Here is a 25,318-nt window from a genome sequence, read left to right on the forward strand (position 1 = left end):
ATAGTTATAAATAAAATAACCATATTCCCTGTGCTGTACATCCTTGGAGCTGATTTATTTTATGCCTAGTTGTTTGTATCTCTTGATCCTCTACTCCTATTTTGCCCCTTCCCCAGTCCCTGTCCCCTTTGGTAACCACTAGTTTGTTCTTTGTACCTGTGAGTCTGTTTCTTTTTTGTTATATTCACTAATTTATTTTTTATATTCAACATATATATGAGATCATACAGTATTTGTCCCTGACCTATTTTACTGAGCGTAATACCCTCCAAGTCCCACTGTGTTGTTTGCAAATGGTAAGATTTCATTCTTTTTAATGAAATAGTATTCCAGTGTGTGTGTGTGTGTGTGTGTGTGTGTGTGTGTGTGTGTGTGTGTGTATATATATATCTATATATCTCACATCTTCTTTAACCATTCATGCACTGATGGACATTTCTGTTGCGAAGACTTTTTTTTTAAATGTCAAAAATTTTACCGCTGCTTCCTGCCCCCTCTCCATCAAAACACACAAGGTAGTAGTTATACATATACATGGTCTATAAACTATATATAAATAATGCATATATATATAATAAATGTTCAGGTCCCTGAAATAATTGTTACTCAGGGATATGTAACTCAGAGAAGGGAAACACTGCTAAAAGCAAAGGCAGTCTCAGGAAAGTTAAAAGTTATGTTCAAAGAAACAAGAGAAGCCCGGTATGATTAGAGATTTCACATATGAAACAGAGATAAGATTCTGATCTTTACTGTCTGCATAATAGGAAACCATTGGCAGCTTCTTTATTGAGATATCTTTCAGTAAAAGCTGTGTTTAATCTGATACTGATACGCAAGATAGAGGTAAGAGTAAAGGCAGAGAAAATCACTACAAATCTAGAGTAATGGACCAAATATGAGTTGATGAGAGGCACCATAGTGTAATGAAAAGAATGGTGACATTAAGATCACAGGACTTGTAATTACTGGTCCTGTCAACTTAGGCAAGTAATTTAACTTCTTACTCTGCTTCCTGTTTACATGCCAGTCACCTTGTAGGCCCTTCAACAGGATGATGAACTGTTTATAACTTCTGCGTTACTCACAGAAGTATACAAATACAATGATGAAAATATTTTAAAATGTATATTAAAATGTATGCATTTGAAGGCCCAACACAGAGACTGATAAAAGAAAGATAAAAGAAAAAAAAATTAACTCCAATATTGAATCTTGAAGACTAGAAAATACATTCATCTAAATATGTCAGTTAGAAGAGGAGCTGATTTTGGAAATCAGGAAAAGGGTTTGTGAAAAAATAGTGATTTACTTAATTGTGGAAATGTTCAGCAGGTAGTTGTTAGTTACATTTACTAGTTTCATGTATTATTAGGTATTTTTCATGTGAGGTCATTTCATTCAGTCTCCTTCATAAATTTTTAAGTTCTTAGAGAAAGAAATTATTTCCTTGGGAATTTGTATTCCTCTTCATTTTTAACTTCAAAAAAAGTTTGTACCTACCAACTAATTTGATAAAGTTTGATTTATTTTGTCCAATTCATTGGTAAAGTGATTATATAGGGCATTGACTGGTTTAAAGATTGTTTGGTCCTCTCAGTTGAATACCAAACTGTAACTCTTTATGTACCTCACTCTACAAAGTTGTCATGCTAGTACCTTACCATAATCCAGGCAGTTTCTTTAACCTGTATTTGAATTCCATGTGAGACATAAAAATGTCTTATAGAAAGTCATATGTATATGTTTCTTTTATATTTTAAATGTATATGCTTTTCATTTGGATCCTGAAATTTAAGATGGTTTCTATTCCTCCTGAAATCCTTCATTTCTCTTAATACTTTTAAGTTGAGGTACAGTTGATTTATAATGTTGTGTCAGTTTGAGTTGTACAGCAAAGTGAGTCAGTTGTACACATACACGTATTCACTGTTTTTTAGATTCTTTTCCCGTATAGAGGCCATTACACAGCACTGAGTTCCCTGGGCCATACAGTAGGTCCCTATCCGTTATCTGTTTTATACACACATGTTGTATGCATGCGTGCTAAGTTGTTTCACTCACGTGTAACTCTGTGCAACCCTATGGACTGTGGCCCGCCAGGCTCCTCTGTCCATGGCATTCTCCAGGCAGGAATAGTGGAACGGGTTGCCACACCCTCCTCCAAGGCATCTTCCTAACCCAGGGACTGAACCTGCATCTGTCTCCTGCATTGGCAGGCGTGTTCTTTACCTCTGGCACCACCTGAGAAGCCCTATTTTATACATAGTATAATGTGTGTATGTCAATCAATTTTTCCCTCTAGAACTTAAAAAAAATAAATTGTAATGAACACTCAACTGTATCAGTCACTTACTATCTTTTGTGCTTTAAGAATTTGCCTCTCCTGCCCAGTTTGGCATCTCTAGACTGCTGTACTGTGTCACCAAATCTGTAACTTTAAATTTCTGATGGCATCCGGAATCTTGGTTAAGTTTGGACTTCCTCTCGTATCATGGTTTGCTCCTTCTCATTGTAGTCTAGTTTCCTCTATTCCTACATGAATAGAAATTTGGTAATATAGAGCTGTTTACCTTTCCTATTTTTTGCCCATTATAATTTTCTGTGTTTAACATCCTTTGTAGTAATTCTTCTACAAAAAATATTTTATGTATTTTTTTTATTTCAGATCACAAAAATAATACATTAGCACCCTTCCTTACCCATTACTCAAACTTTGGCATTCTCAACCTTAGGAAACTTGGAAGTAAGAAAAAAACTGAGCAGCAAGGAAAACAGGTGTTGTAAGCTTTGTTCTGTAACAAAAATATTGATCTGTTCTTGAGGAATTGTTTCACAAAGGTGAATTCTCCATGTAACTGAAGCTTCATTATCCATCATGGACAGTAAGTTAGTGTAGTTTGAAGGGTCTTTACCAGTATGCTGTAAGTTTAACAACTAGCCTCTCCAGGGTTAAAAAAAAAGTTCTGATTGTGATGTTTGCTAATTCCAGTGGGGTTAAATACTCCCACTGTGACTCTCACTTCAAGCTAACACAGGACATCACTGAACACACAGTTGGAAAGAGGGGTGGACTATCAGATTATAAGATTTCCCTCATGTGCACACAACAGACATAATCATAAAAACATGGATAATAATGAAATAGTAAACTAAAAATGAGTTTTGAGTATTTATTATTCAGTAATATTGGATTTTACTATATTGACTCATTGGAAAAGACTCTGATGCTGGGAGGGATTGGGGGCAAGAGGAGAAGGGGACAACAGAGGATGAGATGACTGGATGGCATCAGTGACTCGATGGATGTGAATCTGAACTCTGGGAGTTGGTGATGGACAGGGAGGCCTGGCGTGCTGCGATTCATGGGGTCGCAAAGAGTCGGACATGACTGAGCGACTGATCTGATCTGATCTGATCAGTTTATATAATTTCTGATAATGGCTGTGTTTAAATTCTGCAGAATTCTTAAACTTTTTTTTTTATTTCATTTATTTTTAAACTGAAGGATAATTGCTTTACAGTATTGTGTTGGTGTCTACCAAACATCAGCATGAGTCAGCCATAGGTTTAACCCTTCTGAATCAGCACTCCTGAGGCAGCGTGAGCCAGCCCTAGCACACTGCTGTCGATGCTCTTAGCTGTGAAGTGACAAGGACTGACCAGTATGAGTTGAAGTGGTTCTGCTAGCTAAAGCTAAACCAGATTTAATACTCAGATTTATATAGTGAACCCTGAAATTCCACTGTCACACAAAGTAAAGTCCTTGATAAAAATAAAGTCTACATATTCTTCGATGTATATGCTACCTTGTTGTGTGACTTGGTTACTTCTTAAAATCTTGGCTGCTGTAAATGTTTAATATGTGTTGCCTGTAAATAAATACTGACTAAAGGAACCCAACAAGCAGTGGGCAAAAAAATGGACATAGACATTTCTTCAAAGAAGGTATATGAATGGCAGAGCAGCACATGAAAGGATGCTGAACATCGTCAGTCACCAGAGAAATGCAAATTAAAAGGACAATGAGATACTACTACATACCTATTAGAATGACTAAGATTGAAGACAAATCATAAGAAGGCAGGAGGAATTGGAATCCTCATACACAGCAGGAAGGAATGTAAAAAGGTATAGTCACCTGAGAAAGTGTAGCAGATTCTTAACGAGTTAAACACATGCCTACCATATGATCCAGCGATTCCACTTCTAGCTATTTACTCAAGACAAATGAAAGCACATGTCCATATGAACAATCATACAAGAATGTTCATAGCAGTTGTATTTGTAACAGACAAAAACTGGAAACAACCCAAATGTCCACAGGTGAATGGATAAAATAATTGTGGCATATCCATAAAATGGAATACTACTCAGCAACTTTAAAAAAAATGAACTATTAAGAGACACAACATAGATAAATCTCAAAACAATTATGCCAAGTGTAAAAAGCCAGAGAAGAGAATAGGGCATACTCTTATGACTCTATTTAAATAAAATTCTAGAAAGTACTAATCAGAAAACAGACCAGTGGTTTCCTGTGTATGAGGGATAGGAAGAACGAGGGGGAGAGAGTTCACACAGGAGTACAAGGACACTTGTAGTGTCATTTTGATTTTGGTGATAATTTCACAGGTGTATACATATGTCAACTCATCAAACTGCATACTTTATATGCAGCTTAGTTTATTGTCAATTATATTTCAATAAAGCTATTAAAAAACACAGTCTACTCTCATATGACCAGGAGACATGAGCAAAAAAGGAAACTGCTTTGTTGTGCATAACTTAGTTGCATCTTTCATGGTAAAAATGTATAGGTCCTTTGGGCAGCCCTAGGCATATCGCTGTTGTCTTTATCACATGCTGTTAGGCCAGATTCTCTTCATCTGAGTGCCTGTCTTCACATTTATCTCTAATTAAACTTCATATTGTTTTTGTTGTTTAGTCGGTAAGTCATGTCTGACTCTTTTGTGACCCATGGACTGTGTAACCTGCCAGGCCCCTCTGTTCATGGGACTTCCCAGGCAAGAATACTGGAATGGGTTGACATTTCCTTATGCAGGGGAACTTCCCGATCTGGGGATCGAACCCACATCTCCTGCATTATTTGTTTTACATGTGACTGTTACAGTGAGGCTTCAGTATTAATATTCATTAGATCTTTGGTTTTTCAGACCGTGTTTAATGAACACTAGGGATACCCACAGAACCATCTGAGGTATCCTGAGTGGAAATGGGGAGTGAAGATGGAAGGAAAGTGATGATCTGAATGGACAAGGCTTCAGATGTCAACCCAGGCACATTCTTTGTTTTACAGACTTAAGGACTACTGGGGAGGAAAAATAAAATATGAAAACAATGTAAATTTTACAAGCCAAGCTCAGAGCTTGATGCTTGGTAGATGTTCAGTAAATATCCACTAAGTGAATTTTGATTAAATGTAAACTGCCTCTCCTTTCTACACACCCTCTTTCTCAATTTGGCATAAAAAGTTTTATTCTGTCATTTGAGTTTCTTGAGATGGGAACAAACATTTATTTTTGAGAAGAACTGTTGATTTTATACTTTAAAAACAATTATACAACAACATGGAAAACTTCGCTAACAAATTCATGATCTTCTACGTTACGCCCTTAAGGAGGCCTTTTTTTTTCCTTTCTTCAGTTCTTCAGTTTTCCTCTTCAGTAGTCCCACACTTACCTCCTTTTCTCATGCCCAATTCAGTCATCACATAGCTCTCCTTCCTATTTTACCAAGAAAGCTGAGAACATTGATCATTAATGGCCAACCTCCTGCCTCCTCATACCTAAAATTTATCTTCATTTTTATGAAGATAAAATTTATAGAAAATTTTATCTTCATTCTAATCTTCTTGACTGTAGTCCCTGATAGGTTGCAGTGCTAAGTCTTGTCCAACTCTTTGCAACCCCATAGACTATAACCCACCAGATACCTCTGTCCATGGGATTTTTCAGGCCAGAATACTGGAGTCATTGCCATTCCCTTTTCCAGAGGATCTTCCTGACCCAGGGATCAAACCTGCATCTCTTGCATCTGCTGCTTTGGTAGGTGGATTCTTTACCACTAGCACTGTCTGAGCAGCCCAGATACATTTATCCCTTTTATAGAATCAAATACTGTTTGACCTCCTGTCATGTCTTCTGAAGAAACTAATTAATCTTGCCATTCTGTTCTGTCTCATTGGAAAAGACCCTGATGCTGGGAAAGATTGAGGGGAGGAAGAGATGGAGGCAACAGAGGATGAGATGGTTGGATGCATCACCAATTCAATTGACAAGAATTTGAGCAAATTCCAGGAGCTAACGAAGGACAGGGAAGTCTAGCTGCAGCCCATGGGGTCACAAAGAGTCAGACATGACTTAGTGACTAAATAACAACAAAAACCACCTTTGATCCTGAGTTCCTCTTACCTAATACATGGGAGAAATATCAATAGCCTCAGATATGCAGATGACACCACCCTTATGGCAGAAAGTGAAGAGGAACTAGACAGCCTCTTGATGAAAGTGAAAATGCAGAGTGAAAAAGTTGGCTTAAAGCTCAACATTCAGAAAACGAAGATCATGGCATCCGGTCCCATCACTTCATGGGAAATAGATGGGGAAACAGTGGAAACAGTGTCAGACTTTATTTTTTTGGGCTCCAAAATCACTGCAGATGGTGACTGCAGCCATGAAATTAAAAGACGCTTACTCCTTGGAAGGAAAGTTTTGACCAACCTAGATAGCATATTCAAAAGCAGAGACATTACTTTGCCAACAAAGGTCTGTCTAGTCAAGGCTATGGTTTTTCCTGTGGTCATGTATGGATGTGAGAGTTGGACTGTGAAGAAGGCTGAGCGCCGAAGAATTGATGCTTTTGAACTGTGGTGTTGGAGAAGACTCTTGAGAGTCCCTTGGACTGCAAGGAGATCCAACCAGTCCATTCTGAAGGAGATCAGCCCTGGGATTTCTTTGGAAGGAATGATGCTAAAGCTGAAACTCCAGTACTTTGGCCACCTCATGCGAAGAGTTGACTCATTGGAAAAGACTCTGATGCTGGGAGGGACTGGGGGCAGGAGGAGAAGGGGACGACAGAGGATGAGATGGCTGGATGGCATCACTGACTCGATGGACGTGAGTCTGAGTGAACTCCGGGAGTTGGTGATGGACAGGGAGGCCTGGCGTGATTCGATTCATGGGGTCGCAAAGAGTTGGACACGACTGAGTGAGTGAACTGAACTGAACTGCAATATCCTATTTCTAATTCCCTGTTGTGGCCAAGCTCTCCATTTTTTCTCTTTCCATTCAGTTCCCAACACCTCCCTAGTATATATGTAACTTCTATACCATGTGACACTTGATATTTGGAGTAGGTGGTCAAATACTTTTTAGTTGAATAAACTGGAATCTGTGGAGAAAAAAGTCACAAGGTGAGACCCGAAAAATCCAACATTAGGTATGTGACAAAAGGATTTTTATAACCTCTATATCAGTGTTTCTCAAACTAGAATATTTGAATTCTTTACCAGATACTTTTCCTCATGTTGCGATTTATTTCATTAATCTACAGAAAGAAATATAAATATTGTCCAGATCACCTGGATCCCACTTACAACTTAGTACTACCGTGTGATTCCAGAGCCTGTGTCATGTTTAGGATTATGATCTTGTTAGTACCATGTAACAGTACTTTGTCTTAGGCAAACGAGAACAGACATAGATAACAGTTGCTTATTTCTGGCCATCAGTGGAATGACATCAGTGAAAGAATGAACAAGGTCTCCTAAAGTGTCTAGTAGAGAAAGCTGGTCACTATATATAGAACACAGCAGTTAGTTATGCCAAATATAAAAGAACCTAAATTGTAGCAGTCAGCTCTATATTTGTTTCTAGAGGTGATTTAATTTGTAAAGAATAAAAAATCAAGTAGCACATAAATATTAATTTTATTAGTTTACATTTTCCCACATTTAATATATAAACTTGAGCATAAAGTTTATATCAAGTATTTTATTTTTATTATAGTATTATATGTTATTGTCATCTTACATATGTGTGTGTGCATATATATATATGATTTTATTACATTCTAATAAATAACTGGAGGGGAAACCTCAAAAAATTTTTTTTCTTAACGTCAGCTCTACCCATTCAATACCCTGTACTATGTGTCTTTACTGCAGTTTAGTTCAGTTAAGTCGCTCAGTCACGTCTGACTCTTTGAGATACCATGGCCTGCCGCACTCCAGGCTTCCCTGTCCATCACCAACTCCCAGAGCTTGCTCAAACTCAGTGTCCATTGAGTTGGTGATGCCATCCAACCATCTCATCCTCTGTCGTCCCCTTCTCCTGCCTTCAGTCTTTCCCAGCATCAGGGTCTTTTCCCAGTGAGTCAGTTCTTTGCATCAGGTGGCCAAATATTAGTTTCAGCTTCAGCATCAGTCCTTCCAATGAATATTCTGGACTGATTTCCTTTAGGATGGACTGGTTGGATCTCCTTGCAATCCATGGGACTCTCAAGACTCTTCTCCAGCACCACAGTTCAAAAGCATCAATTCTTCATCACTCAGCTTTCTTTATAGTCCAACTGTCACATCCATACATGACTGCTGGAAAAACCATAGCTTTGACTATATGGACCTTTGTCAGCAAAGTTATGTTTCTGCTTTTTAATATGCTGTCTAGTTTGGTCATAGCTTTTCTGTCAAGGAGTAAGTGTCTTTTTTAATTTCATGACTGCAGTCACCATCTGCAGTGATTTTGGAGCCCAAGAAAATAAAGAATCTCACTGTTTCCATTGTTTCCCCATCTATTTCCCATGAAGTGATGGGACTAGATGCCATGATCTTAGTTTTTTGAATATTGAGTTTTAAGCCAACTTTTTCACTCTCCTCTTTCACTTTCATCAAGAGGCTCTTTAGTTCTTTGCTTTCTGCCGTAAGGGTGGTGTTATCTGTGTATCTGAGGTTATTGATATTTCTCCTGGCAATCTTGATTCCAGCTTGTGCTTCATCTACCCTGGCATTTCACATGATAAGTTAAACAAGCAGGGTGACAGTATACAGCCCTGACGTACTCCTTTCCCAATTTGGAATCAGTCTGTTGTTCCATGTTCAGTTCTAACTGTTGCTTCTTGACCTGCATATGGATTTCTAAGGAGGCAGGTAAGGTGGTCTGGTATTCCCATCTCTTGAAGAATTTTCCAGTTTGTCGTGATCCACACAGTCAAAGGCTTAGGCGTAGTCAATAAAGCGGATGTAGATGTTTTTCTGGAACTCCTGCTTTTTCGATGATCTAACGAATGTTGGCAATTTTGATCTCTGGTTCCTCTGCCTTTCCTAAATCCAGCTTGAACATCTGGAAGTTCACAGTTCACATACTCTGGAAGCCTGGCTTGGAGAATTTTGAGCATTTCTTTGCTAGTGTGTGAGATGAGTGCAATTGTGCAGTAGTTTGAACATTGTATGGCATTGCTTTTCTTTGGGATTGGAATGAAAACTGACTTTTTCCAGTCCTGTGGCCACTGCTGAGTTTTCCCAATTTGCTGGCATATTGAGTGCAGCACTTTAACAGCAATTATTAACAACTATTTTAGGTCTTTCTCACAATCACAACTCATCTAGATTATTTCAATACCACCTCAATTGGTCTCTTTAATCTCTATCCTAACATAACACTTTTGCTAAATCTTTCACATTACTATCATAGTTATCTTCTCATGATTAAAATATGATCATGACTTTATGCTAAAAATTTAATTCCCTCGTCCCATACCCTTCACAATTAAATCTGAGCTCATTAACATGGCTTATAAGGCCCTCAAGATATCCAGGCTTGTCTTGGCCAAGTTTTGTCTCTTTTCATCTTTGCTCATTCATCTCTCCCACCCCTACACACACCACCACTACTCCTCCTGTAGTCAAAGTACGTTCTAAACTACCAAAGTACCTTGGAAACTTACTTTCCAAAGTTTTGGAAACTTGTAATTCCCAAAACTTATCAGGCCAAGTTCTCTGATTGTTTTGCACGATGTTCCCTCTGCCTAGGAGCATTCCTTTTTTTTTTTTTTCCTGGCATGACCTTCTTTTTATTTGTTTAAATACAACTCCCTTCTGAAGATGGCCTCCCCATCTCCAGCTGGCTTGGGCATATCAGTATTACTCTATGATCCCAGGTGGCACAGTGGTAAAGAATCTCCCTGCCACTGCAGGAGACACAAGAGTCTCAGGTTTAATCCCTGTCAGGAAGATCCCCTGGAGAAGGAAATGGCAACCCACTTCAGTATTCTTGCCTGGGGAAATCCACAGACAGAGGAGCTTGGTGGGCTACAATCCATGGGGTCGAAAAGAGTCAGACATGCCTGCTGCTAAGTCACTTCAGTTGTGTCCAACTCTGTGCAACCCCGTAGACGGCAGCCCACCAGGCTCCCCCGTCCCTGGGATTTTCCGGGCAAGAACACTGGAGTGGATTGCCATTTCCTTCTCCAATGCGTGAAAGTGAAAAGTGAAAGTGAAATCGCTCAGTTGTGTCCGACTCTTAGCGACCCCATGAACTGCAGCCTACTGGGCTGCTCCATCCATGGGATTTTCCAGGCAAGAGTACTGGAGTGGGGTGCCATTGCCTTCTCCAGTCAGACATGACTAAGTGAGCACAATATTACTCTATATATGCACTTATAGCATTGTATACACCCTAATGGTGAGCTCATAGTTAATGGGCTCCCTACATAAAAATTTTTCCTAAAGGTGACAGCTGGCTTTCCTCTGTGTATCTTCAACATCTAGCTCAGTGCCTAGTACATAACAGGCACTCTATTTTTTTTAAATGAACACTTAATATGGGAGTGATTATCATCAACAAATCTCTGTTACATTAACATCCTTTGGCCTAAATCTGAAGATACCACCTAGCCTGCTGCTGCTAAGTCGCTTCAGTTGTGTCCGACTCTGTACGACCCCATAGATGGCAGCCCACCTAGCCTACTTAGACCTAAATATCAGGGTTTTTTTTTTTTTTTGAAGAATGTTTTAAATTAGTTTTTGGCTGCGCTGGTTGGTTGTTGCTTTGTGTGGGCTTCCTCTAGTAGCCATGAGTGGGGCTACTCTTCACCGCAGTGTGCCGGCTTCTTATTGTGCCGGCTTCTCTAATGGCAGAGCACCGGCTGTAGTCTCGTGGGCTTCAGTAGTTGCAGCATGTGAGCTCAGCAATTGCAGTTCATGGGCTGTAGAGCACAGGCTCAGGAATTTTGGCACACAGGCTTCACTGCTCCGAGACATGTGGAATCTTCCCGAACCAGGGATCAAACCCGTGTCCCCTGCATTGGCAGGCAGATTCTTATCCAGTGCACCACCAGGGACGTCCTGAGTATCACTGACAACTCACCTCGAAAGCAGTCCCATTTTATAAATCCACATTTTAAAAACTGTAAATAAGGAATTTTGGGGGGAAGGCAAAACAATTATATATGAACATGTTACAGGGACCAGATTTTTAAGCTAGCAAGTATTAATACAAAAAAAAGGCAACTAAGTTATGTAAAACTGAACCACTGTAAATAATGGTGGTACCCTGAATTCTGTTCTTCCAGCTAGAGTAGGAGACCTTGTAGTGCTTGAGTAAAGAGGAAGAGGAAAAGGTTGCCTCTTCACTTCCAGTTCCCTCAAGGGAAGTCTACCTTTGACAGTTTCCTTCCTACTTCTTTCTGTAAATCTCTCCATCTAGTTTCCAGTGTCCTTAACCATCCCTTTTGTCCCTAATCATAGCCCTGTCCAAGCCAGGGGTACCCATTTAGCCCTACCCTGAAAATACTCCAGGGTAATCTTCCCCTTCTCTCCATTTGCACAGAATAGAAACAAGGAATGGCTAAATTTATATAAACCTTCAAATATCTAGTTATGTCTTAACTCTTGGCCTTTGTGTCTAAATTACTGTTGGAGAATTGATCAAGCATTGTAGCAACCATGTTCTTTCTTGTATAGGTCTTTTTGTAAGATGGGGAACCTGTATCATGGTATCATGCTGTTCTTACTGTATATGATAAAGTCCATTCACATTATTACTTAATCATTGAGATTTAATACATTTTGATGATGGGATATCTCTGAAATTGTCATACTTCAACATCAAATGAGCCAAATTCTTAAAAGTTTTTAGTTTTTAGATGTAGTAGAATGTTTCTTAATAAGTTTCAGTCTTTCTTACTGTGCCATGTGTTAAATCATTACTTCCCTGCAATGAAAAAAATCAACAGGTACTAGATAGTATTAATGGAGAAGGCAATGGTACCCCACTCCAGTACTCTTGCCTGGAAAATCCCATGGACAGAGGAGCCTGGTAGGCTGAAGTCCATGGGGTCGTTGAGAGTCAGACACGACTGAGCGGCTTCACTTTCACTTTCCACTTTCATGCATTGGAGAAGGAAATGGCAACCCACTCCAGTGTTCTTGCCTGGAGAATCCCAGGGCCAGGGGAGCCTGGTGGGCTGCCGTCTATGGGGTCACATAGGGTCGGACACGATTGAAGCAACGCAGCAGCAGATAGTATTAAAGACTAAAAGCCTCTCATATGTGGCTCCATTAAGCCACTCAGATACTATATAGATCGATTCTTTAGAACCACACAGTACAACATTCCCATAATCACACCTAATTTAAAATTCTCTAATGGAAGAATTTTACATTTATCATCACTGTCTTATACATTCTCACCTATATACTTAAATAGTCAAATTCAGTATGGGTTAAATGATAATTTTGGTCTAAATTACAACACATCTCTGTTTAGATTTTGTAGATTGTTATTGAAACAAGAAACACTGTCATTAATGTTGGGAAGTAATTCTAATTTGAATTCCTTACTTTTAGTTAAGTACGTTTAAAGTTAATTTGTATTTTGGAACCCAAAATTACGGCAGCCACCCCAGTGGCTTCAGCCCATGCCACAAACCTAAATGTCAGTCAGCTTGCACTTACATGAAACACCTAACTTAGAAACCTAACATATACCAATCACAAACTTCCAACTCAGCTTAAATAGCTCACCTGACCCTAGAAAACAGGACCTGCTGGCCTTACAAGAAAATCCCTGACCTCCGAGGCAACCGTGCTCTGTTTTGGTGTTGCTGCTTCTAATGATCTATAAAACTCTCTCTTGCCTAAAATCCCTGGAGAAGGGAAAGAGTGTTCCACTGCTTACACCCTCAATCTATGGATTGTTTTTCCTTGAATAAAGGACATCAAGGGACATCAAACTCATTACTAAGTTGTTTTAATTTTGTCATTTGATAGCACCTAATCCTCAAATTTCTTATCTAGATGATTTACCCCCAATTTTCAACTACTTGATTTTATTTGAAATTTTAAAGAAAGATTTCTATATTTAGAGTACACCAAAATCAGATGTATTCTATTTCTGATCATAATCAAGAACTTTAACTTTCAATAAAATATGCTATTTAAAATTAATGTTAATCACTATGTTTTATGCAAATACTGATAAAAATACCTCCAAACTTAAGACTGACAGCAAATGATTATTATGTTAAAACCAAATCTAAATTACATTGTTGTTTGTATTGAAGGAAAAATCTCTTACTGGATATAAACATCAGGTTATCATCAATAACCTGAGAAGTATGAGATATTGAAAATATTCAGTAATAAGAATATTCTTATTTCAGACTGATCTCATGTTTTTGTTCTAATTCATTAGTTTTTAAAAATCTACATTGAGGTAATTCACATACCATAATACCCAGTCTTTTTAAAGTGCACAGTTTAGTGAATTTCAGAATATTCACAGAGTATTATGTAATCATCATTATCTAACTTTCATCACTTCCCCATAAAAGACCACATACTCCTAAGCTGCCACTCCCCATTCTCCCTGCCCCTAGTCATCTACTAGTCATTTCATATGAATGGAACCATACAGTATATGGCCTTTCATGTCTGCCTTTTTTCATTTAGCAGAATGTTTTCAAGCTTCTAGATACATGTTGTAGCAATATCAGTGTTTTGTTCTTTCTTATTAATTAAAAATATTCCATCATATAGAGACACCATATTTTATTTATCCATTTATTAGCTGATGGACATTTGAGCTGTTTCCACTTTTTGGCAGCTATGAATAATACTCTGAACATTCATGTATACAACTCTTTACATGGAAAGTGCTCAGATTTAATTTTTAGCTTTACATTTGGGCATGGTTCATTATGTGCCAAAAACCATCTTATTTTAAGGTCAAACGATGTTCTCAGCATGAAAATAAGTCTCCTAAACCACACTAACTTGTCTTGCTTACAAAATAAAATTGTGAACTGGAAAGATATAAAGACTAATTTGATTTTTATGCAAAAAATATCAAATAACATTTGAGTTGGGGTCCATATTACCTATTCCAAGTAGAATTTGGAAACATCCAGTTTACATATTTATAACTTTATATTAAATCTGGACCATAACATTTGTAATTTAATCAATAAAATGGCATAAATTGTGTTAGAGCCAGTGTCCTTAGCAAGCTATAAAACTATGACAACACAAGTCAGAATGGCCATCATTAAAAAATTTGCAAATAACAAATGCTGCAGAGGGTGTAGAGAAAAGGGAACCCTCCTGCACTGCTGGTGGGAATGCAAATTGATGCAGCCACTGGAAGACAGTATGGAGATTACTTAAAAAGCTAAAAATAGACGAGCCATATGATCCAGCAACCCCACTGCTGGGTATATATTCAGGGAAAACTAATTTGAAAAGATAAAACTCAGCGTTCATAGCAGCACTATTTACAATAGCCAAGACATGGAAGCAACCTAAATGTCCATCAACAGATGAATGGATAAAGATGGAATACTACTCAGTTGTAAAAAATGAATGCAATAATGCCATTCGCAGCAACATGGATGGGCCTAGAGATTATCATACTGAGTTAAAGACAAATACCTAACAAACCATGATGAAGAAGAGGATCTAAGTATACATATAACTGAATCACTTTACCGTGCACCATAAACTAACACTGTAAACCAAGTATACTTCAATTAAAAAAAAAATTCTGTAACAAAGATACAAAGATCTGAAAATACAGATGTAATATTAATAACGTAAGTATATGTACTAATCTGTGTTAACTACATTTTAACTAACCCCTGTACTCACATTATTACAATAATGTGGCTACACCGACGCATTCGTATAATATTAGGACTTCATAATTTGGATTCGTTATTCTGTTGCCCCTTTTAGAAGAATATAAAGAATGAAGAAAATTAGCATAAAAGTGGCAACAGAATAACGAATCCAAATTATGGAGTCCTAATATACGAATGCGTCGGTGTAGCCACATTATTGTAATAATGTGAGTACAGGGGTTAGTTAAAATGTAGTTAACACAGACTAGTTATTAATACTATTAATATTACGTCTATATTTTCAGATCTTTGTAACTCACAGAATTTTTTTTTTAATTGAAGTATACTTGATTTACAGTGTTAGTTTATGGTACACAGTAAAGTGATTCAGTTATACATATACTTAGATCGTCTTCTTCATCATGGTTTATTAGGTATTTGTCTTTAACGTACTTAGTATGATAATATAAATGGCATTATTGCGTTCATTTTTTACAACTGAGTAGTATTCCATCATGTACATATACTACATCTTTATCCATTCATCTGTTGATGGACATTTAGGTTGCTTCCATGTCTTGGCTATTGTAAACAGTGCTGCTAAAGAATAGCAAGAAGAGATAAGAAAGCCTTCTTCAGCGATCAATGCAAAGATTCATGGGGTCGCAAAGAGTCGGACACGAATGAGCGACTGATCTGATCTGATCTGATTCATTAAGAAGGAAGACTGTGTCAGTTCTTCAGCATTTTTGTATGTTTTTAATTTCTGAATGTAACCATTTATTTCAATATATAAAACTGTAATCTTTTTTAGCACATTGCACACTACAATATAAAAAATGATTATTTTCTGTTTGTCAGATGGGGACATTTCTATCATTGTAACTCAAATAGGTTAAATGCAACTGTCAAGTGGGTTCTGTATATTACCAGATATGTGAATGGTGTTTTAAAATCTGAGCTACTCCTAAACTGCTTCCTAAAACATCAAAATACTTGTAGGCCATGGTCCTTTTCATTTTAACCTTAGCAAAACTGAGTAGAAATACGTTTGTTAGTGTAAATACAAACAGAAAGCATAATCAGCCAATAAATCTACTCTAATGACAAATAAAAATGAATTTGGGATGACATAATCAGTTCTCTCCATTAAGCATGGATAATCTAGAACTTCATATATTAGGATTTATTTACATGCAGTAATTTCTTGGATACAACCCTGATAGTAATCAATATAAAAAATACAGTAGCACTATTATAATACAGAGGTTTAATTTCAGATATGAAAGCATGTTTCTAGGGCGTGGAAAGACATGAGTGGATTTCTTCATCTTCTAAGCAAAATTCCATTACAAAAATTTCTGTAAAACAAACCCTCTTCTAGCCTCAACCGATAGCCCACTTATTTTAAAGGTGATGTTGGATATAAGCAATATAACAGCAAAGGGAGAATTTAGAAAATTCCTTTTATAACACAACATTGTAAATCAGCTATATACCAGTGAAAGCATTTTGAGGCAGTGAATATGTATTTGTTACACTAGTGGGCAAATTAAAGTTGGCTAATAGTCAAAGGGTAAAAAAATAAACACCTTAGTAGTTGAGAGAGTGAGCTTTTCAACTATATTTCAAGTTAAAAAAAAAAAAAAGAGCTTGGAGATCAGACTGCCTAGGTTTAAATCCTGGCTTTATTAGTAACTGTAAGACCTTGAATGTTTCCTCTGTGCAATGGGGGTTTGATGAGATAAAGAATTCAAGCGCCCAGCACATAGTACTTCAAATAATTGTTAACACCTATTATTAAGAATTTTAAATATATATTACTTTTAATATATTTCATCTTTGCTTATTATTTTCATTTTGCAGTTCTTCCACCATGACTTATGTGTAAAGGCGTGTAATAATTAAGAGTGATACAGTAAAACCTAAATTATCTGGAATGCTTGAGAAACCCAAAGAATATATTTATAGGTATCAAAAAATAAAACAAATGGGATAAATTTATTTCCTATCCTATAACATGCTTCCATGTCTTCTAAACAGGAGTATACCAGTGGTAAACTTTTTATTAATAAATCACTATTATTATGGATATCAATTATATTTCTATGTTAAAATTTCATAATCTCTTAAAAGATTACCAACAGGAATATGCCTGTTTGATTCCACCCAAGGATTTTTTAACATTAAGTCAATGAATACAATTCAGGGAGTGTGTGAAATTGAATTTAAAAAATTACATCTTTATATTCACTAAATCTCCCAAGTGAAAATTAGTATTTCCTTCAATTATGAATGAAAGCAGCAAACAGCTGTACCTACATATGTATCTCCAACAGGAATCACAGATCCTTTGTATCACATTACAACTGTTGCAAACTCTGGAAATTTTATGTTTATTATTATTTCAAAAATTTGATATTAGAGCCGCCAGTAGATCTTACTGTATTAATAATAAAGGACATATATTCCCATATCAAAAGTTTATTTTTCTTGGGACTTCCCTGAAGGTCCAGTGGCTAAGGCTCTGCTCCCAGTACAGGTGCCCCAGTTTGATCCCTGATCAGGTAGCTGGATCCCACATACTGTAATTAGGAGTTTGTGTAATGCAAGTAAAAATTCTGCATGCCACAAATAAGACCCGGCACACATAAATAAATAAAAGTTTGTTTTACTTTAATATTCTGAGATTCTGTTTCAAGTTGTTTTATTTTGTAATGCTATGAATTCTGTTTTATACATTTAAAGGCATAAATGTAAGAAGAGTCCATGGTTTCACCAGACCGCTAAAGTAGTTTGTGGCTCAAAAAAGTTAAGAAAGCTGACTTCAAATTCGTCCCAGTCTGCTGTGCTCTGTTAATTTAGAACACTAACATGGTCCATTATATTTTCATACCAAAGTTTGTTTAGATTAGGGTAGTACAAATTAGCTTCTCTGGGACTTTTCTTCATGGACCCCTTGGATATCATGCGTTCCCACTGAGTAGGTAGGAATATTTCCTGCCTTGTACCTTGGCTTCAAAGAGCAAAACAAGAGGGAGAAATAAGTTAAATAAAAGTAGCTTGAGATACACTGAAAGTAGAAATATAAAACATTCTACTCTTCCACTTTCTAAATTAAGAGATAATAAATACTCTATTCAATAATTTACTCTGGCATTAACTGCATGGGTTCAAATTCTACATCTATTTATCAGCTGTGTGACCTTGGGACAGTAACTTAATCTCTCTGTGCATCAGTCTCTCTATTTGTACAAGGAGGTTAATAAGCACTGTACCTGGTACATTATAAATGTTCCATAATGTTATAGATTTGTTTCACTCTATGGCCAGTTAATGTTTGAGCAATTAATAACATTTATACAGCACTGTAGTCTACAGTGCCCTTTCACATGCATTATGACATCTGAAGCACATAATAACCCTGTGAGAAAGGACAGCTATTATTACACCTACTTTAGTGTTGAAGGAACTAAGACAAGTAACCTTACCAATATCACACAAATAGGAAGCAAAGGAACAAGAACTCAAACCTGGATTTCTTCTCTCACTCCAATTGCCAAATCCTTTGTATCTACCACATTAGACTGGTTACAAGAGAGAACAAAAGAAAGCTTTATTCAGGGAAGAGGGAGGGGGCAGAGGTGTCAGCAGGCCATGAGGTAAGCACTTCTGTGCTCTGGAACTCACAGGGTGGTCCTCTGAGTAATCTATATCACCTAGGACAGTGTTAGAATTATAGAATCTCAGGCTCCACCCTGGCCTACTAAATCAAAATCAGCATTTTTGAACAAGTCTCTAGTGACTGAAGATACTAGTTTGAAAAGCAGTTTCACTAATTGTTCTAGTTATGCTATTATGATCACTTGAATAATATACATTTATCACATACCTAAGAAGTGTTTATTAGGTAATACTCTAGCTTACTGCTTTCCTTTTTTAAAACAGGAATTTTTTGAAAACAAATTTTTATATCCATTTAATTCTTAAAGACCTTCACACTGTGAGACCATTAAGGAGCGTTAGAAAACTTTAAGCAGGTCAGTGTTTTATCTTTCAATTCCTTTTAAAAATTAGCGTCTTGCTACCCTTTGCCTGAGGTATGATATACCGGAAAGCAAAACCACCTGTCCTTTGTTTTCACCGGCAGAATAAAACCGTACGTTTCTCCCCCTGGATATTTCAGATACTTTCAGTAAGTATTCAGTTTCTCGGACTCCAAACTCTGATTTCTTTAATGAGTTTTGTAACTTTCTGGCTCTAGGGACTGAAACAGAGCAACAGGAAGAAAAAGGTATTAGGCCTACTCCCATACCTAAACTTTGGCGATGGTGACCATTGATTATAAAGGCAAGTAAACAGCCTGCCCCAATCCCTATTCCCCATCCTAATCATTCACAGTTGAGCTTAATTTCTAGGCTGCTCTAATTCCGGGGATTGGTCAATCGGCACTCTCTTCTCAGCGTTGATCCTCGAGGCCCTGGGTCAGAACAGCACTGACTTTCCGCACGTGGGAGCGCTGATCAGTGACCTGCCAGGTTCTATTTAAAATAACTGTTCCCATTTTGAGGGGCGACTCCTCCCAGAGGTTAATCAGTCCTGGCCAACAGGCGAGCCAATGTCCCTCACCTGCTCCACCAGAAACTTCAAACGCAGACTCAATCTAGACTAAAGGTATCCAGTAATTAACGCATAGTTCCTCCCACCGCAACATTCCTGATTGGGCGCGTGAGAGAGGGATGTGTCGGCTCGCGCTCTTACCAGTCCGGGGAATTCCATTTCCTCTCCCTCCCACCAACATAAGCATTCAGGGGCGGTGCTTCCCGGTCGACGGCCCGCCCCAGCTCGAGCCTGTGGCCCATCGGCATCTCGCGAGAATTTGTGGATTTGGGGGCGGGCCCCTACCAGGAAGAGTGCACAAAACTGCCCTTAAGTCATTGCAGCGCTACAGCTCCTGTTACCAGCCTCGAGGTTCTCGCGAGATCCGCCTCCTCAATACCAAGTGAGGAAACTGGGGGACACTTTCGGGAGGGGCGTGGGGCGCGATCGCGCAGCTGCCGCTTCCATTACCTTCCTGCCATGGTCTCCTTCCGGTTCTCGATGCTTCTCTGAGTCTGAGGGTTTCCGCCGGTCGTCTACCCTTCCCCCCCAGCCCATGACCCGCCTCCGGCCCCCGCCCTCCAAGTCCAACCTCCGATCTGTTTAATAAGAAGGTGCTGTTCCGAAAAGGAGAAAGGGGTTGGCACAGATACGCTCGGCCCCTGACGTGGGGAGCAAACCGTCCGCCTTCAGCCTTAGATTCGTCCTGTGCTCGCGACGGCGGCGTTGGCGGACTGATACGCGGCGGTGAAGAGGCAGGAGGAGGGGGGAGGGGCGGAGCGTGGCAGCTGGCAGTAGTTCCGTCAGAGCGGACATCTTGTGGCTGTGTCGTGCGCGTGAGCCCCGTAGGGCCGGGGAGGCACCAGCTGCCGCGCGGGGAGGAGGCCGAGGCCGCAGCGTGAGGGAGGCCCCGGCCCCTCTGTACGCGTGGGTGTGGACGGCTAGGGGAAGGGAAGGGAGGCTGGCCCACTGGCTGGCCGGGTAAGGGGAAATGCAGGCCTTCGGTGGCTTCAGGGACCAGCCTGTTGGGTGGGGTAGGGTGGGAAGGCTAGAGAAGCCGGGGCCTCTTCTGCTTAAGAGGGAGGGGGAATGGGCGCGTCCTCGCGCCTAAGCCGGAGCTTCAGGGGCAGCTCGGGCGCGTGGGGGCTGGCGGTGGCTGGGCGGGCGCGCGCGGGAGCGCGCTGGAAGGCGGAGTGTACGGTGGCGTCAGGGGCGACACAGAATAGCTCTAGCTGCGGGGACAGCAGCACACTTCAAGCCTGTTTCCTTCCCCTCCCCGGCCGCATCTTTGAGCAGAAACCGAAAGGAGCCGGGCGTCTGTCCGGAGTCTCCTGTTTCCCCCTCCCCCCTTGCCTTTCTTTGCCCTACTGACGCCGGCATAGCGCCGACTAGGCCCCGGCTCCTCCTCTGCTGCGCCCCGGACCCTGCCCCGCACCCACCCCTTTCTCCTCCGCCTCTTCCTTTCCCACCCGGGTCTCTTCCTTTCTAGAGGCCGGGAAGTCAAACTTGTAGCCACCCCTCCGCTCTTCCCGTCACCCTGGCCCCCTCTTCGGGCCGGAGCACGACATAGAGGCTGGCGGTGGCTCTGCCACCCCACCCACCCCGGATCGCGACCGTTTTTGAGGGACTTGGATTCGTCCGGGTCTCTGCGGGGCCTGTGCGAGTGCTGATTTGCTCCGTTTTTGCAAAAGGCGCCTGTGTCTGGCAGAGCCGGTGTGAGACGAAGAGACAATCCTTCCCAGCCGCCAGGATAATCAAGAGTTTTGGCCGGACCTTCGAGCACACACCGAGATAGTGAGGAGCCAGACGAAAAGCACAGACTATGGCGCTGAAACGGATTAATAAGGTAACCCTGGGGTTGAGGGGAATGGGGTCGTGCGATGAAAGGGAGGCTCAGCCTGGAGGAAAGCCTTGAGGAGGGGCAGTATAATATGGAAATATCCCTCCTTGGGTCACTTCCATTGGGGGATGGGGAATGCGGATATACTTTATGAAGAACGCGATTTGGAAAGAACGGAACACTTCTGGCGAGTGAGGAGTGTTGTCTTGAGTGTGTTTCAATGGAATCGGTGCAAATTCGGGATGGAGAGTGATTTCAGGCGCCTCGGTTCTTCTGTAAGAAGTGTTAGTCTCCTCTGGGAGTCAGACTTGGCCAGAGACGCTCCCGCAGATGTCATGGCGTTCCTATTCTCATTGCTTGAAAACTTTGTTGTTATGTGAAGGCTCTGTGCCTTCTGGAGTAAGAAACATGGGAAACTCAGAGGAGAGAAAATCCAAGAAATCGGCAGGTCCCAAACTTGATAAAGGGGTCAGCGTAGAAGTCTTGGCAGCTGAAGAGTAGTGAGTGAGTCTTCATCAGAAAGTGATCGTCGATTCTGGGCAGGTTACACAAGCATAAGTTGGGTTGGGAGAAGATGGGCTGACAACAGTGTTGCCACTTCCTATGTTTTGTAGTTGGGCTTTTCACCCGAAGCTATTTATCAGAGGCACACCGGGAACTGATGTAAAACCCTTCTGGAAGCTCCGTTTTTCTTTGGCATGGGAAGAGGGGGAGGGTAAAGAGTGAGATGGCAGCAGGAGAAGGCTAGTACCTATTTTTGCCTCTGTCCATTTAATAACATTCTCTGGGGAAATTGCTTCGCCATATACAACGAGGTTTGATGCTCAACTGTGGCTCCAAGTTGAAAAAAATAGGGTTTTTTGAGGTTTTGGGGGTGAACGGAACCTCTACCTCCGGTAGTTTAGTCTCATTTTCTTGCTCTAACTTCTGTCCCGCATTTTAAGATGGCGGCTGCTTTAACTGGTTCAGGCTCTTTCCGGCATCTCTTCTTGTAATATGAAATAATAATCTTTGTTTAATGTTATCTTTTATATCAGACTGTACACTGCTCTAAGACCTCCTACTTAAGACTTAGCTATATTCAAACTCTCAGACTGTATTTTCCTTTTTTGTAACGTGTGTGTGTGAGAGATGTTTGGTTCTTGCACAATCAAGGAGGGTGGAGTATTTCCAGCTTATTTGAAAAAAATGCTGTGGAGTAAATTCAGTCTTAATAAAACTAGGAAACAGAGAAGGTTGTGGGTTGCAAACTTTGGTCTTGATAGGTTACTTCTTTTAAGAGTTTACATGGAAGGAATGGCTAGGACTTGGCTTTACTAAAAATAGACCTGATTCTGCTTAATTTTACCTTTAATGTGTGACTTTGGAATATATTTGGCAAACTGCTGTTTTATGAAAGATAAAAGTTTAGATCTTCAATGTATTGATGTTGAAATGGTGAATTTTATTTCAGGGCATCATTGTCATTGTGGGTCTTTGTGAAATATAAATTTTTTATTTTTGAGACAGTGGGAAAGGAGTTTAGGAGTTAAGGCTTTTTAAAGTAAAAAGGATTATCAGACCTCTTTCTGTGACCACTTTGAAGGCCAGCAACACATTGGCGAAGCATGGTTATGTTTTGCAGTATAGTTAATACAAAGAACGTAGCATTCATTGCAGGTCAACACCTTTTTTCTATAGGAATTCATCCAGGCCACTAAGATGTGGAATGATTTCAGAACCATAGATTTTTATGCATGTGAAACAGAATACTTTAAAGGAAGGTCTCATTGGTTTTTTTTCTTTTACAGGTGATACCCAGCTGCTGTGACACCACTTTAATCATTTAAAAGCTCTAGAGAGGCAATATAATGGTTAAGGGTGTGAACTTTGGAGCAATAAAATGCTCCAGTTAGAATTTTAAGACTGGGAAAGTTTGTATTTGTGTGCCTCTGTGTTATGTATGAGCTGTGAATAATTGAGTGTTGAGTATGTACCAGGCACTATTCTAGATCGTACTAAGGATGCATCAGTGAGCAAAACGAATAGAGTCCCCAGGATTTTTTTTTTTTTTGGAATTAAATCAGTTCATGTGTGGCTTTAAACAGACTCCCAGCACCTGGTACTCATACTATTACTGCAACTTTAATATTACTGTTTTTAATTTGCAAGAGCTTTTATTAAAGAACTTTTCTAGTCTAGTACTCTTCATCAATACCAGACTCTTCTTTTATAAATACTTAGAAGGTCTGTATAATACAGAAACTGGACGTACGTGGGACATTATTGATTCAGTCTGTAGAAAAGTTGTGTTATTTTTGGTTTTTAGCTATTTAGTGTCAGAATCACATGGTCAAACTTAAAAAACCAAAAACTCAAAATTTTAGCAAATGGACAGCTCTGATGGGAGATACTCTTTATTTTAGGCACTTTTTTTATTTTTGAATTTTTTCTTTCCTGCAGCTGCCCAGATTCTAAATAGATAGATCTAAATGATAGATCTGTATCCTTTGTTGATATTTTATTGAAATGCTTATTTTGGGTATATTTTTAATCAATAGTTCATTTGATTAAGTTTTTGAATTTCTTTCCTGAAGCTTATGTTACAATTTTGTTTATTTCTTGGACCAAGCAACCTTATCAATCAACTCTGTTATTTTTCCTCTTGTCTTCTTTGTTTGGACACACTGTGATCTTACAAGGCTGTTAAACAAGAATCAAAAAATGGGAACTCCCACAATGGTTGGTGCTGTTTTGGGGGCCATAGGCAATTTTACTACTCTTATTAAACAAAATAACCACTGTCCATGTATTTTGAGGAAGTATAAAGAGAACTTTACATAAAATATAATATGAACCAAACCTGAAAAGCTCAGGCTTTGAGTGTTTGCAATGTGTCAGAACTGTTTGAAGCACTTGTATTAACTCATTTAATTTTAAGACAGTCCAAGGAAGTAGGTATAATTGTTACCTCCATTTTTGAGATTAGTAAACCTGAGGCACAGAGAGATTTTAAAAATCTACCTAGGGTCATAGCATGGGAAAGTTAATATTAGAACCTAGGCTGTTGGACTCCAAAGTGTGTGCTCTTAACCACTACATTTTCATGTTATCTTTTTAGGGGGTTGGTATTCAAAAAGGTTTCTTTTGCATGTATCTTTCTGCTAATAGCTAGGTTTTAGCATCTACTGTGTATTGAACACTGTTTCTAAGCCCTTTATGAGTATCTACTCATTTTATCCTCACAACAACCATATGAGATGGATGCTCTTACCATTCCATTTTACACATCAGGAAATGGGCATGGAGTAAGTTACTTGTCTTATGCTCAGATGGCTAGGAAGGGACTGAGATTCAAACTAGTCTGCTGCAAGAATTCAGACTCCTAAACTCATTGTGAACTGCTACTTTGAACAATTTCAATTCCTAAATTAAATTTTGCTTCCTGAAATAACCTCTCCTCTTACTGAACATTTAGATAATTGGGATTTAACTTTATCCTTAGGTTATAGCTAATTCTTGAGTTTAGATCTGAACTGATACAAGTTTTGGAAGTAGAAGTGAATTTCTTTTTTGGTTAGTATCTTCAAGGACTAAGGGAACTACTGTGCTGATTTTGCTGACTAATCACTAGGGGGATCATAAACTGGTTGCCAGTGAATGTACAGGCTGTATACGCCATGTGTCAAGGCTTGTCTATAACCAGCTAAGTTTGCAGGGCATTCGTTGAGAAATGCTGATCATAAAATTACCTGTTTTTAT

At 39.3% G+C, this 25,318-nt stretch overlaps 1 protein-coding gene across 9 annotated transcripts in view; it reads left to right on the forward strand.

Annotated features, from left to right (window-relative positions):
• Positions 1–20,024: 20,024 nt before the first annotated feature.
• Positions 20,025–25,318, forward strand: part of UBE2D3 (ubiquitin conjugating enzyme E2 D3) — a 29,606-nt gene continuing 24,312 nt past the window's right edge. Inside the window, exons 1-2 of one of the 9 annotated variants that reach the window (XM_027543954.1) lie at positions 20,025–20,140; positions 21,429–21,583. In XM_027543954.1, the coding sequence (XP_027399755.1) occupies positions 21,560–21,583 (24 nt within the window). In that variant the 5' untranslated portion in view covers positions 20,025–20,140; positions 21,429–21,559. Of the gene's footprint in view, positions 20,719–21,428; positions 21,584–25,318 lie in introns of all 9 variants that reach the window. The other 8 variants (XM_027543948.1, XM_027543955.1, XM_027543947.1 and 5 more) reach the window with 8 other exon arrangements.

The sequence above is a fragment of the Bos indicus x Bos taurus genome, chromosome 6 (assembly GCF_003369695.1).
Source record: "Bos indicus x Bos taurus breed Angus x Brahman F1 hybrid chromosome 6, Bos_hybrid_MaternalHap_v2.0, whole genome shotgun sequence".
Taxonomy (NCBI): Eukaryota; Metazoa; Chordata; class Mammalia; order Artiodactyla; family Bovidae; genus Bos; species Bos indicus x Bos taurus.